This window comes from Ranitomeya variabilis, chromosome 1, assembly GCF_051348905.1.
Source record: "Ranitomeya variabilis isolate aRanVar5 chromosome 1, aRanVar5.hap1, whole genome shotgun sequence".
In the NCBI taxonomy this organism is placed as follows: Eukaryota; Metazoa; Chordata; class Amphibia; order Anura; family Dendrobatidae; genus Ranitomeya; species Ranitomeya variabilis.
In genome coordinates, this window is record NC_135232.1 from 608,896,482 (window position 1) to 608,916,645 (window position 20,164).

General features: G+C 43.4%; 1 protein-coding gene across 1 annotated transcript in view; it reads left to right on the top strand.

The window, feature by feature from the left end:
* LOC143771136 (NACHT, LRR and PYD domains-containing protein 3-like) overlaps window positions 1-20,164 on the top strand; it is a 102,510-nt gene that overhangs the window by 31,587 nt on the left and 50,759 nt on the right. Inside the window, exon 6 of the mRNA XM_077260555.1 lies at window positions 8,576-10,268. Within this exon, the coding sequence (XP_077116670.1) occupies window positions 8,576-10,268 (1,693 nt within the window). The remainder of the gene's footprint in view (window positions 1-8,575; window positions 10,269-20,164) is intronic.

Here is a 20,164-nt window from a genome sequence, read left to right on the forward strand (position 1 = left end):
TTTGAAGAACCTAGAATATAAGACATATTATCAGTTGTTTCACACTTGTTTGTTAAGTATATAATTCCACATGTGTTAATTCATAGTTTCGATGCCTTCAGTGTGAATGTACAATTTTCATAGTCATGAAAATACAGAAAAATCTTTAAATGAGTGGTGTCCCAGCTATTGGTCTGTAATATATATATATATATATATATATATATATATATATATATATATATATATATATATATATACATACACACACACACACACACACACTGGGGAAAATAAGTATTTGATCCACTGCCGATTGTACAAGTTTGCCCACCTACAAAAAATGGAGAGGTCTGTAATTTTTATTGTAGGTACACTGTGAGACAGAATCTAACAAAAAGGAAAATCTTATTACTGTATATACTCGAGTATAAGCCGACCCCCCTAATTTTGCCACAAAAAACTGGGAAAGCTTAATGAGTCGAGTATAAGCCAAGGGTGGGAAATGCAGCAGCTACCGGTAAATGTCAAAAGTAAAAATAGATACCAATAAAAGTAAAATTAATTGAGACATCAGTAGGCTAAGTGTTTTTGAATATCCATATTGAATCAGGAGCCCCATATAATGCTCCATAAAGTTTATGATGGCCCCATAAGATGCTCCATATTAAAATATGCCCCATATAATCCTGCATAAAAGTTAATAATGGCCCCATAAGATGCTCAATAGACACATTTGCCCAACATAATGCTGCACAAATGTTGATTATGGCCCCATAAGATGCTCCATAAAGATATTTGCCCCATATAGTGCTGCACAAACATTATGGCCCCATACAGACACTTGCTCCATATAGTGTTGCACAAACGTTATGGCCCCATACAGACACTTGCCCCATATAGTGCTGCACAAATGTTATTGCCCCATATGATGCTCCATACAGACACTTGCCCCATTTGCTGTTGCTGCGATAAAAAAAATAAATCCCATACTCACCTCTCCGTCGCTCAGGCCCCCGGCACTTTCAAAATTCCCCTGACTTCATTCCGGCGCCGCTCTATCTTCAGCGTCTTCTGCACTGACGTTCAGGCAGAAGGCGCGCACTAACCACGTCATCGCGCCCTCTGACCTGAGCGTCACTGCAGAAGACGCTGAAGACGGAGCGGCGCCGGAACGAGGTGCAGGTGAATATCGCGCAGCGCAGCGTTCCCCTTCCCGTATACTCACCTGCTCCTGGTGCTGTGCAGTCCCTGGCTCCCCGGTGCCCCAGCTTCTCCCTGTACTGAGCGGTCACCGTTACCGCTCATTACAGTAATGAATATGTGGCTCCACCCAATGGGAGGTGGAGCCGCATATTCATTACTGTAATTACCGGTACCATGTGACCGCTCAGTACAGGAAGAAGCTGCTGGTGCCAGGGAAGCCAGGGACCGCGCCAGGAGTAGGTGAGTATAATTAGACAGCCCCCGCTCCCCCTCCCCTGCCGACCCCTGGGTATGACTCGAGTATAAGCCGAGAGGGGGACTTTCAGCCCAAAAAAATGGGCTGAAAATCTCGGCTTATACTCGAGTATATACGGTATATGATTTTTACATATCATATTTTTCCGACAATAACACGCACTGGACCATAAGATGCACCTAGATTTTGGAGAAGGAAAATATTAAAAAAATTAAAGCAAAAAATGTGGTCATGGGGTAGATCTGCTGCTGACACTGTTATAGGGGTAATGTCGCCCAATTCTTTAGTAATATCGGCCACGCTGGTATGTATATGTCCCAAATCCAGATGTACATGCCTCCCCCATCCTGATATATATGATCCACATCCAGGTATACATGGGCCCCTCATCCCCATCATGGTATACATGGTCCCCTCATCCCCATCCTGGTATGAATGGCCTCCTAGTCCCCATCCTTTATGCAATAAAATGTAATTTAATTGTGTAAAAATCATACAATGTGATTTTCTGTTTTTTTTTGTATTTAGAATCTGTCTCTCATAGTTGAAATGTACCTACGATACAAATTTCAGACCTCTCCATTCTTTGTAGGTGGGAAAATTTGCAAAATCGTCACTGTGTCAAATAGTTATTTTACCCAGTGTGTATACAGTTGTGTGAAAAAGTGTTTGCCCCTTCCATCAACCTCTGTTCCTTCCTGATTTCCTATTCTTTTGAATGTTTGTCTCTCTTAAATGTTTTAGATCACCAAACAAATTTAAATATTAGACAAAGATAACACAAGTAATCACAAAATGCAGTTTTTAAATGAAGGTCTTTATTATTAAAGGAAAAAGAAATCCAAAACTACAGGGCCCTGTGTTAAAAAATGATTACATCCTAAACCTAATAACTGGGTGGGCCACCCTTAGCAGCAACAACTACAATCATGCATTTGTGATAACTGGCAATGAGTCTTTACAATGCTCTGGAGGAATTTTGGCCCACTTATCTTTGCAGAATTGTTGTAATACAGCCACATTGGAGGGTTTCCGAGCATGCCACGCCAGAGAGGCAACGGGAGATTAGGGAGGTTAATAAGTGGCTCAAGAATTGGTGTAGGAAGGAGGGGTTTGGGTTCCTGCAGAACTGGGCCGACTTCTCAGTTGGCTACAGGCTCTACGCTAGGGACGGGCTGCACCTCAATGGGGAAGGGGCAGCTGTGCTGGGGGAGAAAATGGTTAGAAGGTTGGAGGAGTGTTTAAACTAGGGATTGGGGGGGAGGGTATTCATTTTATAGGAGGGGAAGATAGTGCAGATAGAGACCTGGGCACAAATAAGGAAGTTGGGGTTGGCGGTGGCATGGGGGGTGGGGTTAGAACAGTTAGTAATTTAAGAAAGAATAGAGGTACAGAGAGTAACATCAAGTGCATGTATACTAATGCCAGAAGCCTCGCCAACAAAATGGATGAATTAGAACTAATGTTGTTGGAGCATAATTATGACATGGTGGGGATATCTGAGACGTGGCTGGATGAGAGCCATGACTGGGCTGTTAACTTGCAGGGCTATAGCCTGTTCAGAAATGACCGTACAGATAAGCGAGGGGGAGGGGTGTGTCTATATGTAAAATCTTCCTTAAAACCCATCCTGCATGATAATATAGGTGAATTTAATGAAAATGTAGAGTCCCTGTGGGTGGAGATAAGGGGAGGGGGAAAAAATAATAAATTACTGATAGGGATTTGTTATAAATCTCCAAAAATAATGGAAGCAATGGAGAATATCCTCGTAAAGCAAATAGATGAAGCTGCAACTCAAGGAGAAGTCATTATTATGGGGGACTTCAACTACCCTGAAATAGATTGGGGAACAGAAACCTGCAGTTCCAGCAAAGGTAATCGGTTTTTGACAACTATGAGAGACAATTACCTTTCACAACTGGTTCAGAACCCAACAAGGAGGGGGGCACTGCTAGACCTAATATTAACCAACAGGCCAGACCGCATATCAAATATAAGGGTTGGGGGTCACTTGGGGAATAGTGATCACAAAATAATAAGTTTTCATGTAACCTTTAATAAGATGGCTAGTAGGGGGGTGACAAGGACACTAAACTTCAGGAGGGCAAATTTCCAACGGATGAGAGAGGACCTTGGTGCAATTAACTGGGACGATATCCTGAGACACAAAAATACACAAAGAAAATGGGAGACGTTTATTAGCATCCTGGATAGGACCTGTGCACAGTATATACCGTATGGGAATAAACATACTAGAAATAGGAGGAAACCAATATGGCTAAATACAGCTGTAAGGGGCGCATTAAGGGACAAAAAGTAAGCATTTAGAGAATTAAAGGAAGTAGGTAGTGAGGAGGCATTAAATAAATACAGAAAATTAAATAAATTCTGTAAAAAGCAAATCAAGGCAGCAAAGATTGAGACAAAGAGACTCATTGCCAGAGAGAGTAAAAATAATCCCAAAATATTCTTTAACTATATAAATAGTAAGAAACTAAAAAATGACAGTGTTGGCCCCCTTAAAAATAATCTGGGGGAAATGGTGGATGAGGATGAGGAAAAAGCCAATATGCTAAATGACTTTTTTTCATCAGTATTTACAAAAGAAAATCCCATGGCAGACAAAATGACTAGTGATAAAAATTCCCCATTAAACGTCACCTGCTTAACCCAGCAGGAAGTACAGCGGCGTCTAAAAATAACTAAAATTGACAAATCTCCGGGCCCGGATGGGATACACCCCCGAGTACTGCAGGAACTAAGTACAGTCATTGATAGACCATTATTTTTAATCTTTAAAGACTCCATAATAACAGGGTCTGTACCACAGGACTGGCGTATAGCAAATGTGGTGCCAATATTCAAAAAAGGGGCAAAAACTGAACTCGGTAATTATAGGCCAGTAAGCTTAACCTCTACTGTGGGTAAAATCCTGGAGGGCATTCTAAGGGATGCTATACTGGAGTATCTGAAGAGGAATAACCTTATGACCCAGTATCAGCACGGGTTTACTAGGGACCGTTCATGTCAGACTAATTTGATCAGCTTCTATGAAGAGGTAAGTTCCGGACTGGACCAAGGGAACCCAGTGGACGTAGTGTATATGGACTTTTCCAAAGCTTTTGATACGGTGCCACACAAAAGGTTGTTACATAAAATGAGAGTAATGGGGATAGGGGAAAATATGTGTAAGTGGGTTGAGAGCTGGCTCAGGGATAGGAAACAAAGGGTGGTTATTGATGGAGCACACTCGGACTGGGTTGCGGTTAGCAGTGGGGTACCACAGGGGTCAGTATTGGGCCCTCTTCTTTTTAACATATTTATTAATGACCTTGTAGGGGGCATTCAGAGTAGAATTTCAATATTTGCAGATGACACTAAACTCTGCAGGGTAATCAATACAGGGGAGGACAATTTTATATTACAGGATGATTTATATAAACTAGAAGCTTGGGCTGATAAATGGGAAATGAGCTTTAATTGGGATAAATGTAAGGTCATGCACTTGGGTAGAAGTAATAAGATGTATAACTATGTGCTTAATTCTAAAACTCTGGGCAAAACCGTCAATGAAAAAGACCTGGGTATATGGGTGGATGACAAACTCATATTCAGTGGCCAGTGTCAGGCAGCTGCTACAAAGGCAAATAAAATAATGGGATGTATTAAAAGAGGCATAGATGCTCATGAGGAGAACATAATTTTACCTCTATACAAGTCACTAGTTCGACCACACTTAGAATACTGTGCACAGTTCTGGTCTCCGGTGTAAAAGAAAGACATAGCTGAACTGGAGCGGGTGCAGAGAAGAGCGACCAAGGTTATTAGAGGACTGGGGGGTCTGCAATACCAAGATAGGTTATTACACTTGGGGCTATTTAGTTTGGAAAAACGAAGACTAAGGGGTGATCTTATTTTAATGTATAAATATATGAGGGGACAGTACAAAGACCTTTCTGATGATCTTTTTAATCATAGACCTGAGACAGGGACAAGGGGGCATCCTCTACGTCTGGAGGAAAGAAGGTTTAAGCATAATAACAGACGCGGATTCTTTACTGTAAGAGCAGTGAGACTATGGAACTCTCTGCCGTATGATGTTGTAATGAGTGATTCATTAATTAAATTTAAGAGGGGACTGGATACCTTTCTGGAAAAGTATAATGTTACAGGGTATATACACTAGATTCCTTGATAAGGCGTTGATCCAGGGAACTAGTCTGATTGCCGTATGTGGAGTCGGGAAGGAATTTTTTTCCCCATGGTGGAGTTACTCTTTGCCACATGGTTTTTTTTTGCCTTCCTCTGGATCAACATGTTAGGGCATGTTAGGTTAGGCTATGGGTTGAACTAGATGGACTTACAGTCTTCCTTCAACCTTAATAACTATGTAACTATGTAACTATGAACCGCCTTTTTAAGGTCAAGCCACAGCATCTCTATAAGATTAAGATCAGGACGTTGACTAGGCCACTCCAAAGTCTTAATTTTGTTTTTCTTTTTTTCTTAAGCCAGAGGTGGACTTGCTGGTGTGTTTTGGATCATTGTCCTGCTGCATAACCCAAGTGCGCTTCAGCTTGAGGTCATGAACAGATGGTTAGCCATTCTCCTTCATGATTTTTTTTGGTGGACAGCAGAATTCATGGTTCCATTTACCACAGCAAGTCTTCCAGATCCTGAAGAAGCAAAATAGCCTCAGATCATCACACTACCACCCCCATATTTTCCTGTTGATGTGATATTCCATTTCTAAAATACTGTGTTTCTTCTATGTCAGATGCAATGGGACAAACACCTTCCAAAAAGTTCAGCTTTTGTCTCATCAGTCCACAGTGTATTCTCCCAAGTGTTGGGGATCAGCAAGATGTTTTCTGGCAAAACTGAGATGAGCCTTTATGTTCTTATTCAGCAGTGGTTTTCGTCTTGGAACTCTGCCATGCAGGCCATTTTTGCCCAGTTTCTTTCTTTTGGTGGAGTCATGAACACTGACCTTAACTGAAGCTTGCAGTTTTTTGGATTTTGTTGTGGGGTCTTTTGGTACCTCTTCGAAGAGTAATGGCTGCGCTCTTGGGGTGATTTTGGTCTGCTGGCCACTCCTATGAAGGTTCACCACTGTTCCACATTTAAGTGTGATAAACATGCAAAAGAATAGTTAACCTGGAACCTGACAAACACTTCGCACAAATATATATATATATATATATATATATATATATATATATATATATATATATATACACAGTACAGACCAAACGTTTGGACACACCTTCTCATTTAAAGATTTTTCTGTATTTTCATGACTATGAAAACTGTACATTCACACTGAACGCATCAAAACTATGTGTCTGCTGCTAGAACTCTGTGTGACATTGACCTGGTAATCTGAGCTGCGATTTCTGAGGCTGGTGACTCGGATAAACTTATCCTCAGAAGCAGAGGTGACTTTTGGTCTTCCTTTCCTGGGGCGATCCTCATGTGAGCCAGTTTCTTTGTACCGCTTGATGGTTTTTGCCACTGCACTTGGGGACACTTTCAAAATTTTCCCAATTTTTCGGACTGACTGACCTTCATTTCTTAAAGTAATGATAGCCACTCTTTTTTCTTTACTTAGCTGCTTTTTTCTTGCCATAATACAAATTCTAACAGTCTATTCAGTAGGACTATCAGCTGTGTATCTACCAGACTTCTGCACAACACAACTGATGGTCCCAACACCATTTATAAGGCAAGAAATCCCACTTATTAAACCTGACAGGGCACACCTGTGAAGTGAAATCCATTCCAGGTGACTACCTCTTGAAGCTCATCAAGAGAATGCCAAGAGTGTGCAAAGCAGTCATCAAAGCAAAAGGTGGCTACTTTGAAGAACCTAGAATATAAGACATAATTTCAGTTGTTTCACACTTTTTTGTTAAGTATATAATTCCACATGTGTTAATTCATAGTTTTGATGCCTTCAGTGTGAATGTACAATTTTCATAGTCATAAAAATACAGAAAAATCTATAAATGAGAAGGTGTGTCCAAACTTTTGGTCTGTACTGTATATACAGTATATATATATATATATATATATATATATATATATATATATATATATATATATATATATATATATATATATATACACACTCACCGGCCACTTTATTAGGTACACCATGCTAGTAACAGGTTGGACCCCCTTTTGCCTTCAGAACTGCCTCAATTCTTCGTGGCATAGATTCAACAAGGTGCTGGAAGCATTCCTCAGAGATTTTGCTCCATATTGACATGATGGCATCACACAGTTGCCGCAGATTTGTCGGCTGCACATCCCAAAGATGCTCCATACAAGGCAGGATGGATCCATGCTTTCATGTTGTTTACGCTAAATTCTGACCCTACCATCCGAATGTCGCAGCAGAAATCGAGACTCATCAGACCAAGCAACGTTTTTCCAATCTTCTACTGTCCAATTTCGATGAGCTTGTACAAATTGTAGCCTCAGTTTCCTGTTCTTAGCTGAAAGGAGTGGTACCCGGTGTGGTCTTCTGCTGCTGTAGCCCATCTGCCTCAAAGTTCGACGCACTGTGCGTTCAGAGATGCTCTTAGGCCTACCTTGGTTGTAACGGGTGGCGATTTGAGTCACTGTTGCCTTTCTATCAGCTCGAACCAGTCTGCCCATTCTCCTCTGACCTCTGGCATCAACAAGGCATTTCCGCCCACAGAACTGCCGCTCACTGGATTTTTTTTCTTTTTCGGACCATTCTCTGTAAACCCTAGAGATGGTTGTGCGTGAAAATCCCAGTAGATCAGCAGTTTCTGAAATACTCAGACCAGCCCTTCTGGCACCAACAACCATGCCACGTTCAAAGGCACTCAAATCACCTTTCTTCCCCATACTGATGCTCGGTTTGAACTGCAGGAGATTGTCTTGACCATGTCTACATGCCTAAATGCACTGAGTTGCCGCCATGTGATTGGCTGATTAGAAATTAAGTGTTAACAAGAAGTTGGACAGGTGTACCTAATAAAGTGGCCGGTGAGTGTATATATATATATACCCACACATATAAAACTATCCTTATTGTTTCAGCAAACTTGGTTTTGTTAAAGTTTCTTACTTTGATCTTTATTTTCCTGTTTTGTTTAGATGTCAAGAACAATCACAAGGAACATTTATATAGTAAAACTAAGAAATTTGTCGAGTGCCAACCTCTAGGATGTAACGAGGGAGACGAAAGTTTTCCATTCAATACACATTATGTGAACTTAATTATTGTCTCCACCGAACACTTCAGGGAACACTCTGAGAATGAACTTATAGTGACCGGCGAAAGACAAGTTGAATATTTAAAGAAAAAGCAAAATGAACTCCAATGCATTTTTACCAACAAGTTATTCCGCTGGTGTCACCGATCCAGACTCGTGCCACAAATGGTAATGGTGAGTGGAGTGCCAGGTGTAGGGAAGACCACCCTGATGCAGAGGATTGTCTATGACTGGGTGAAGGGTGATTTCTATCAAAGATTCTCCTTTGTCTTTTTCTTCAAATTTCGGGAACTGAACAGACTAGATAATCTGAGTCTGGAGACCATGATCCTCCACCAGTATCCACATCTGGCACCGCAGCTCGTGTCCATTTTACAGGATCCAGAGAAACTTCTCTTTATATTTGATGGCTTAGATGAAAGTCTTCATACAATGGATTTCTCATCCCATCACTTGTGCTCTCATCCTAAACAGCTCAAACCTTGTGGTCAGATTGTCGTTAGTTTGGTGAGAAAGTCTCTTCTGAATGGTTGTTCTGTTCTGTTGACCAGTCGCCCAACCAGACTGGCATCAATTAATTGTAAGATTTTCGAGAGAAAAGTAGAAATCATTGGATTTTTACCAGAAGAACGACAGATGTACTTTGAAAATTTCTTCTCTAACCCTGAACTGGCAGAAAAGGCTTTTAGTTACGTGAAGCAGAATGAGACGTTGTACACGTTCTGTTACATCCCATCCTACTGCTGGATCATCTGTACAGTGTTATCCAGGAGCTTCCAGACCACAAGTGGTGATCAGCCGGTATTATTACCCAAAACTGTGACACAACTCTTCGCCATATTTATCGCCAACATCCTGGCCAATCACAGTCTGCACAAAAGTGACGCTCAGCAGCTCCTGCGCTCCATCGGGTGGATGGCAGAACATGGGGTGATGAATCACAGGGTTATTTTTGAAGACCGAGATCTGGATTCTTTCCATGTGGACAATAAGTCAAAACTTTTATCAAGTTTTCTGATGGAATCGGATGAACCAGTGTCCTATTCCTTCTTACATCTCACGGTGCAGGAATTCTTTTCTGCCTTGGTGCATTATGTCGATTATTCTCCTGAGAAGTTACAGAAATCACTAAAAGACGCCAAATCCTATTCTGATGGACGCGGTGAAATATTCCTCCGGTTCCTGTGTGGTCTATCAGACGGCTCCACAAGGTCAATACTAACTTCGTATCTGGACAGACTACCAGTTCAGGCTTCCATAGATGTCATCTCTTGGGTGAAGGACTTATTTTCAGAAGAGCAGAGATTGATGGAAATTCAGGACAGGCGACATCTTCTCAATACATTCTTCTATTTATTTGAAACCCGGAATAAGATCCTAATGCAGGAATTATTAAAATCACACAGAAGATTGGAACTTTGTTGTGTTCACATGTCATCTCTAGACTGCATGGTGTTGGCATTTATTCTGGAAACTTGCAAAAATCTAGAAGGACTCATTCTATATGGATGTACTTTAGACACTGAAGGATTAGACAGACTTTCACCAGCGTTACATAACCTGCATAATCTAAGGTGAAATGCTAATTATATTTAATCTTTTGCAGAATTAAGGGTCTGACAATCATCTGATAAACTTGTTTTATTATAAATAATCTCTGCCATGATCCCTTTAGATGGATTGATCCAGGCCATTTAACGACCATCGGCTATATGCAAGCCAATCAGCGGTCATTTACTTGTCTGTGTAGACAGATCAGTGAACTCTCTATGAGCTGATTAATATGATCATTCTGTGCCCATATAATATCATGTTTACGCACCAGAGAAAAGACAGAAGCAGTTTTAATCACTTTTGTGTCCCCTGCTTTACGATATACAGCCTCTATCTTGGTAACTTTGTTGGCAGCAGATTCATTTCTGTACTGTCCAGCCTTTCAACAGTGAATATATATTTACTCAGGAACAAGAATGACACAGCTTACAACTGGTATTTCTTATAGCTTATGATTAGTGATGAGCTCGTTACTCGAGTTTTTCCGAGCATGATCGGGTGGTCTCTGAATATTTCGGCATGCTCGGAGATTTAGTTTATGTGGACGTCTTCCCGACATGCACTGTATATATATACGGCACCGTGGGAGCTGCGTTCCTACAAATCACCATATAGGTATGGCGCCATGATCGCGATGGCTCACGCTCAGCGCCACCGCAATCGGGTGCGGGTGTCAGCACTATGTGAGAGCTGACACCTTGCAGCAACACCCATGATCGGTGCTAGCACTGATCGAGGATGTTTAACCCCTCTGATGCCACTGTCAATAATGACAGCGACATCAAGAAGCATCTCAGAGAGAGTGTCGATGGTCTCCATGGTGACCCAGGGCCGCAAGATGCCCACGGGGTCCTTCAGGGTCCTGCAGGGAAGGTGACCCATGAGCACCTGGTAAGAGCAGGAGCTGACACGCCTACCCCCCTGCCTATCAGACACTGCTATGAAAATATAAAAAACAAAATCCCCAAATAAAGAACAAAAAAACGAAAAAATATTTATCCAATAAATACATTTATCCAAAATAATAAAAGTACACATATTTGGTATTGCCAAGTCTGGAACGACCCGACCTACAAAACTGTCCCACTAGTTAACCCCTTAAGTGAAAAAATAAATAAAATACGAGGCACAAAAGAATTATGCTTTATCACCATACCGCCAAAAATGCAATAAAAAAAGAGGAATGTAAATAAAAATGGTTCTTCTGAAAACATAATCTTGTCCCACAAAAAACAAGCCGCCATACAGCTCCGTCAGTGGAAAATTAATAAGTTATAGCTCTTCGAATAAAGCGATGCAAAAATAATTATTTTTCTATAATATAGTTTTTATTTTGTAAAAGCGCCAAACCATTAAAAAACAATATAAATGGGGTATCACTGTAATCGTACTGACCAGACTAATAAAGTTTCCTTATCAATTTTACCATTCGCATAACAGCATAAATAGCAAAATCAAAAATTGATTCCTGAATTGATGGTGTTTGTTCATTAACATCCCAAAAATAAGAATAGAAAGTGAAAAAATAAATGTCATGTGCTCGAAAATGGTACCAATAAAAATGTCAACTCGTCCCGCAATAAAGAAGCTGTCAAATGACTCTGTCGGCTGAAATATGGAAAAATTATAGCTGTCGAAATTCTGTATGATGAGGCAAAAACTAGTTTTTGCAATAAAAAGAGTATTTTATTGTGTGAAAGCAGCCAAACATAAAAACTCGAAATAAATCTGGTATTGCTGTAATTGGCCTGACCCGAATAGTAAATTTGCGTAATCGCTTATACTGCACAAGGAACGGCGAAAAAATAAATAAAATCAATTCTTCACCTGCTGCTGATTTGTTCATTCTGCCTCCCATAGATCGCAAAAAGGCTCGGCTCACATTTATCCTGCACTCTACGCTGAGCACTTACATCGGGGTTTCCATGTAAATCTCAGAAATACATGATTCAAATTAAATCCCCGGCAGAAGATTCCCTATAATGAGGCAGATGGAGGCACTGTGGATGCCATATGACCTGTGATCTGGCAGTGTCCCTCTTTTTAGGCGAGCATAAAAGTGTGATCAACCACAGTTTTGTGCACTTCTGAAAAGAAACACAACACTGAACAAAGGCCATACAGAGTGCAGAGTAACTCTGCTGCTACATTATAGTGAATAGATCGCTCAAGGTTTTCATCTGAATCACGTCACTCGGAGATTTAAATGGAAACACCAAATTAAGTGCTCAGCAGAGAGCGCCGGATAAATGTGATCCCAAATGTTATGTCAAATGTTCCCAATAAAAGCTTCATCTCAATCTACAAAAAGCAATACTAGCAATACAAAGGCTCTGGAAAAGCGAAATGGCTCCTCGCTCCTCAAAAGAAATTCAGCAAATTCTATGCTTCCAAATCTAAATGTCCTCTTTCCTTCTGAGCCACAGTGTGTATAAACCACATTTAGCGTCCACATGTTTGGCATTTCCATACCAATGAGAGCTCGCCTAATTTACAGGTACGTGTCTCCAGACGCATTAGCTGGTTATAATGTATTGGTCACTACAACGTACTGTTCACTTCAATATACTGGTCACTACAATGACAGTTTGCAATTTTCACTCAGCAACATCCACTACTTCTTGTTTCTGGAAAACACCCATGGAGTCAAAATCATCACTACACCTGTAGATAAATTTCCAAAGGGGTATAATTTCCAAAATGGGGTCACTTGAGGGGGATTCTGTTTTTCTAGCATTTAGGGGCTCTGCAAATGGAGTCCTCAAACTAATCTAGGAAAATCTGCGCTCCAGGAGGCAAATAGCGCTCCGTTCCTCCCGAGTCTTGCTGTATCGCTAAGTAGTACTGTACAGCCATATATGGGGTAGTTCTACAGTCAGCAAAAATTGTGGGACAAATCTTGGTGCCATTTTTACCCATTTCCCAGTATGAAAATGTAAAATATGAGGCTAACACACAATCTTGGTGGTAAAAATGCAAATCATTTTTTTCTTCACTGCTAGTAATGAGCGAGTGTACTCGTTGCTCTGGTTTTCCCGAGCACGCTCGGGTGACCTCCGAGCAGGCTCGGACAGGGTAACAGGGGAATCCCCAAGTGGGCCCCTGTGTAGATTTGGGCCCCCAACCCTACTGTATGGGCAGTACTTGGCATAATTCACTTGATACACTCTGTACAGAAAAAAGCAGCATCTCATCATTTATTAACCACGCTACTCAGTTTATTATTATACAGAGATATAGGCAGTGGCGTAACTACAAAGTTATGGGCCCCGGTGCGAACTTCCAAATGGGCCCCCCCGCCATAAAATTCAATGTAACCCCCATAGAATACAATGCAGCCCCCCTCATAGTATAATGCATCCCCTCCATACAGGGGCAGTGAGAAAGACACGAGCAAATAGTGACGAGGGGGCAGGGGAGAGGGCACAAGGGGGCAAGGAAGACAGGCACAAGGGGGCACATGGGGGCTAGGAGGCAGGGGAGGAGATTACAAGGGGACTAGTGGGCAAGGGAGACTGACACAAGGGGACAATGGAGACTGACACAAGGGGCACACGGGAACAAGTGGGCAAGGGAGACTGACACAAAGGGCACACGGGGACTAGTGGACAAGGGAGACTGGCACACGGGGACACAGGGACTAGTGGGCAAGGGAGACTGACACACGGGGAATAGTGGGCAAGGGAGACTAATACAAGGGGACTAGTGGGCAATGGAGACTGACACAAGGGGACACACGGGGACAAGGGACAAGCACAAGGGGACAAGGGAGACAGGCACAAGGGGACACACAGGGACTAGTGGGCAAGAGACTGACACAAGGGGACAAGGGATACAAGCACAAGGGGACACACAGGGACAAGTGGGAAAGGGAGACTGACACACAGGGACTAGTGGGCAAAGGAGACTGACACAAGCACAAGGGGACAAAGGAGACTGACACAAGCACAAGGGGACATAGGAGACAGGCACATGGGGACACACAGGGACTAATGGGCAAGGGAGACTGGCACATGGGGACACAAGCATAAGGGAGACAGGCTCAAGGGGACACACGGCCCCCTGACCTGCCAGTGCCGCTTGCAGCTGCAACCGTGGTAGTTACGCCGCTGCCTCACACACACACATACTACAGATATCACACACACACACTACAGATATCACACAAACACATCTTACTACAGATATCACACACACACATCAGTTATCACACACACACTACAGATATCACACACACACTACAGATATCACACACACACACACACACTACAGATATCACACACATATTACAGATATCACACACATACTACAGTTATCACACACACACACACACAGACATACTACAGATATCACACACACACTACAGATATCACACACACACACATCATACTACAGATATCACACACACACACTACAGATATCACACACACACACACACACACACACACACACATACTACAGATATCACACACACACACACACACACACACACACACCAGAGATACCAGCTCATATACACAACTCACAATCTCCTCTTTGGTACAGGGGTGGCTGATGTAAACCGGCTGCAGCTCCTCAGCTTCTCCTGACTAAAGTGGCTCTGTCCCGCATTTCCCCCCTGCTCTCGCCTTCTGTCCCGGGGTTATTTTGGCTTTCTCTTAAATACGATCTCATTCAGACGTACATGAGATGTATGAGGGGGGAAAAATACAGACTGAGAAGCTGTCTCATCATGATGACTGGAGCTGCTTCCTGTCTCTCACGTGCCCCGGCTGCCCCCTTCCCCTAGATACGCCTCGGACTGTTGCCGTGCAGGAGGAATCTCCTGCACTGCAACATGGTGTTGGGTGCCAGCACAGCCCGCACAGTGGTCTATCCAGCACAGCCCGCACAGTGGTCTATCCAGCACAGCCCGCACAGTGGTCTATCCAGCACAGCCCGCACAGTGGTCTATCCAGCACAGCCCGCACAGTGGTCTATCCAGCACAGCCCGCACAGTGGTCTATCCAGCACAGCCCGCACAGTGGTCTATCCAGCACAGCCCGCACAGTGGTCAATCCAGCACAGCCCGCACAGTGGTCTATCTGTTGTGAATTTGGATTCTGGGCTCCCCCGGTGGCCGCTTGTGGAATTGGACTTGTCATCCTCTTTCCTGTTTCACCTGGTTCCATCAGTAGTGGGTGTCGCTATTTAAGCTCATTTCTCTGGTGGTTTCTTGCCGGTCAACAATGTTATCTGATGCCTCTCAGTGCTTGTTCCTGCTTCTAGACTACTACTAGATAAGTTGGACTTTTGTCCATGTTTTGTTTTGCCTATTTGTTCCAGTTCACAGCTGAAGTTTTGTTACTGTGTCTGGAAAGCTCTCGTTGATCAGGGATTGCTACTCTGGCGTTATGAGTTAATGCCAGAGTTTAAGGTAATCTCTGGATGGTGTTTTGTTAGTGTTTTTCTGCTGACCATGAAAGTATACTATCTGTCTTCTGCTATCTAGTAAGCGGACCTCAAATTTGCTAAGACTATTTTCCTGCTGCGTTTGTTGTTTCATCTGAACTCACCGTCATTATATGTGGGGGGCTACTGTCTTCTTTGGAATATTTCTCTAGAGGTGAGCCAGGTCTTATATTTCCCTCTGCTAGCTATTTAGGTCTTAGGCCAGAGCTGGGCATCTAGCGATAAATAGGAAATGCTACCTGGCTATTTCTAGTTGCGCGGCAGGCTTAGTTCATGGTCAGTATAGTTACATCTTCCGAGAGCTTGTCCCTCTATAGGCTTGCTATGATCTCTGCCTGCAGAGATCATGACAGTTTGACCGGCCAATAAAGTGTTAAAGACCCAGGTTGAGAAAGGAGAGTTATAAGAAGTCTGCTGGAATTTTTTTTTTTTTTTTTTTTTCCTCCAGTCTGCCTTGCTGCAGTCTTTTTTCTCTCTCTCCTCCTAATCTCTGTATGGCTCTGTGTGCACCTGACAATAATGGATCTCCAGAGTGTAACTGCGGGTTTGAATAATCTCATCACGAAAGTACAAAATTTACAAGATTTTGTGGTACATGCTCCGGTATCTGAGCCGAGAATTCCTTTGCCGGAGTTCTTCACAGGGAATAGAGCTAGCTTCCAGAATTTCCGAAATAATTGTAAGCTTTATTTGTCCCTGAAGTCTCGTTCAGCTGGAGACCCTGCTCAGCAGGTTAGGATTGTGATTTCCTTGCTCAGGGGTGACCCTCAAGATTGGGCCTTCTCATTGCCAGCAGGGGATCCTGCGTTACGCGATGTGGATGCGTTTTTTCTGGCCTTGGGCTTGCTTTATGAGGAACCTCATTTGGAACTTCAGGCAGAAAAAACTTTGATGGCACTATCTCAGGGGCAAGACGAAGCTGAAGTTTTCTGCCAAAAATTCCGTAAATGGTCTGTGCTTACTCAGTGGAATGAGTGCGCCTTGGCGGCAACTTTCAGAGAAGGTCTCTCTGATGCCGTTAAGGATGTTATGGTGGGGTTCCCTGTGCCTGCAGGTCTGAATGAGTCCATGACAATGGCTATTCAGATTGATAGGCGTCTGCGGGAGCGCAAACCGGTGCACCATCTGGCGGTGTCTATGGAAAAGACGCCAGAAAGTATGCAGTGTGATAGAATTCTGTCCAGGAGCGAGCGACAGAATTTTAGACGGAAGAATGGATTGTGTTTCTATTGTGGGGATTCTACTCATGTTATATCAGCATGCTCTAGGCGTACAAAGAAGCTTGATAAGTCTGTTTCCATTGGCACCATTCAGTCTAAGTTTATTTTGTCTGTAACCCTGATTTGCTCTTTGTCATCCATTGCCACGGACGCCTATGTTGACTCTGGCGCCGCTCTGAGTCTTATGGATTGGTCCTTTGCCAATCGTTGTGGTTTTGATTTAGAGCCTTTGGAGACTCTTATTCCTCTGAAGGGGATTGACTCCACCCCATTGGCTAATAATAAACCACAATACTGGACACAAGTAACCATGCGTATCAATCCGGATCACCAGGAGATTATTCGTTTCCTGGTGCTGTATAATTTACATGACGATTTGGTACTGGGATTGCCATGGTTGCAGTCTCACAACCCAGTCTTGGACTGGAGAGCAATGTCTGTGTTGAGCTGGGGATGTAAGGGTATTCATGGGGACTTACCTTTGGTTTCTATTTCGTCGTCCATTCCCTCTGAAGTCCCTGAGTTCCTCTCTGATTATCAAGATGTCTTTGACGAACCCAAGCTTGGGTCGTTACCTCCGCACCGTGAGTGCGATTGTGCCATAGATTTGATACCGGGTTGTAAATATCCCAAGGGTCGTTTGTTTAATCTGTCTGTGCCGGAACATGCTGCTATGCGGGAATATATAAAGGAGTCTTTGGAAAAGGGACATATTCGTCCATCTTCTTCTCCCTTGGGAGCTGGGTTTTTCTTTGTCTCAAAAAAAGACGGCTCTTTGAGACCATGTATTGATTATCGGCTTCTGAATAAGATCACTGTTAAGTATCAATACCCATTGCCATTGCTTACTGATTTGTTTGCTCGTATAGAGGGTGCTAAGTGGTTCTCTAAAATTGATCTTCGTGGGGCGTATAATTTGGTGCGGATCAGGCAGGGGGATGAGTGGAAGACCGCATTTAATACGCCCGAGGGCCACTTTGAGTATTTGGTCATGCCTTTTGGTCTTTCTAATGCCCCTTCAGTTTTCCAGTCTTTTATGCATGATATTTTCCGCGATTTTCTGGATAAATTTATGATAATATATCTGGATGATATTCTGATTTTTTCTGATGACTGGGACTCTCATGTCCAGCAGGTCAGGAGAGTTTTTCAGGTTCTGCGGTCTAATTCTTTATGTGTGAAGGGGTCTAAGTGCGTTTTTGGGGTCCAGAAAATTTCCTTTTTGGGGTATATTTTTTCTCCCTCTTCCATTGAGATGGATCCCGTCAAGGTGCAAGCTATTTGTGACTGGACTCAGCCCTCCTCTCTTAAGGGTCTTCAGAGATTTTTGGGCTTTGCCAACTTTTACCGCCGATTTATTGCTGGTTTTTCGGATGTCGTTAAACCACTGACTGATTTGACCAGACAAGGCGCTGATGTTGCTAATTGGTCCCCTCATGCTGTAGAGGCCTTTCAGGAGCTTAAGCGCCGTTTTGCCTCTGCCCCTGTGTTGCGTCAGCCTGATGTGAATCTGCCTTTTCAGGTTGAGGTTGACGCTTCGGAGATCGGAGCTGGGGCAGTGTTGTCGCAGAAAGGTTCCGACTGCTCCGTCATTAGGCCTTGTGCCTTCTTTTCTCGCAAATTTTCGCCCGCAGAGCGGAATTATGATGTTGGGAATCGGGAGCTTTTGGCCATGAAGTGGGCGTTTGAGGAGTGGCGCCATTGGCTCGAGGGGGCTAGGCATCAGGTGGTGGTATTGACTGACCACAAAAATTTGATTTATCTTGAGACTGCCAGACGCCTGAATCCTAGACAGGCGCGCTGGTCTTTATTTTTTTCTCGCTTTAATTTTGTGGTGTCATACCTACCGGGTTCTAAGAATGTTAAGGCAGATGCCCTTTCTAGGAGTTTTGACCCGGACTCTCCTGGTAATTCTGAACCCACAGGTATCCTTAGGGAGGGAGTAATTTTGTCGGCCGTTTCTCCTGATCTGCGGCGGTCCTTGCAAGAGTTTCAGGCGGATAGACCGGATCGTTGTCCGCCTGATAGACTGTTTGTTCCGGATGATTGGACCAGCAGAGTCATCTCTGAGGTACATTCTTCTGCATTGGCAGGTCATCCCGGAATTTTTGGTACCAGGGATTTGGTGGCAAGATCCTTCTGGTGGCCTTCCCTGTCACGAGATGTGCGAGTCTTTGTGCAGTCATGTGACGTTTGTGCTCGGGCCAAGTCTTGTAGTTCTCGGGCTAGCGGACTGCTGTTGCCCTTGCCTATTCCTAAGAGGCCTTGGACACACATCTCGATGGATTTTATTTCAGATCTGCCTGTTTCCCAGAAGATGTCTGTCATCTGGGTGGTCTGTGACCGTTTCTCTAAAATGGTCCATTTGGTTCCTCTGCCCAAGTTGCCTTCTTCTTCTGAGTTGGTTCCTCTGTTTTTTCAGAATGTTGTCCGATTGCACGGTATTCCTGAGAATATTGTTTCTGACAGAGGTACCCAATTTGTGTCTAGATTTTGGCGGGCATTCTGTGCTAGGATGGGCATAGATTTGTCTTTTTCATCTGCTTTTCACCCTCAGACTAATGGCCAGACCGAGCGGACTAATCAGACCCTGGAGACATATCTGAGGTGTTTTGTCTCTGCTGACCAGGATGATTGGGTTGCTTTTTTGCCATTGGCAGAGTTCGCCCTCAATAATCGGGCCAGCTCTTCCACCTTGGTGTCCCCGTTTTTCTGTAATTCGGGGTTTCACCCTCGATTTTCCTCCGGTCAGGTGGAATCCTCGGATTGTCCTGGAGTGGATGCGGTGGTGGAGAGATTGCATCACATCTGGGGGCAGGTTATGGACAATTTGAAGTTGTCCCAGGAGAAGACTCAGCGTTTTGCCAACCGTCATCGTCGTGTTGGTTCTCGGCTTTGTGTTGGAGAATTGGTGTGGTTGTCTTCTCGTTTTGTCCCTATGAGGGTCTCTTCTCCTAAGTTTAAACCTCGGTTCATCGGCCCTTATAGAATATTGGAGATTCTTAATCCTGTTTCTTTCCGTTTGGACCTCCCTGCGTCCTTTTCCATTCATAACGTTTTTCATCGGTCGTTATTGCGCAGGTATGAGGTACCTGTGGTACCTTCAGTTGAGCCTCCTGCTCCGGTGTTGGTTGAGGGTGAGTTGGAGTACGTTGTGGAGAAAATTTTGGACTCTCGTGTTTCCAGACGGAGACTCCAGTATCTGGTCAACTGGAAGGGTTACGGCCAGGAGGATAATTCTTGGG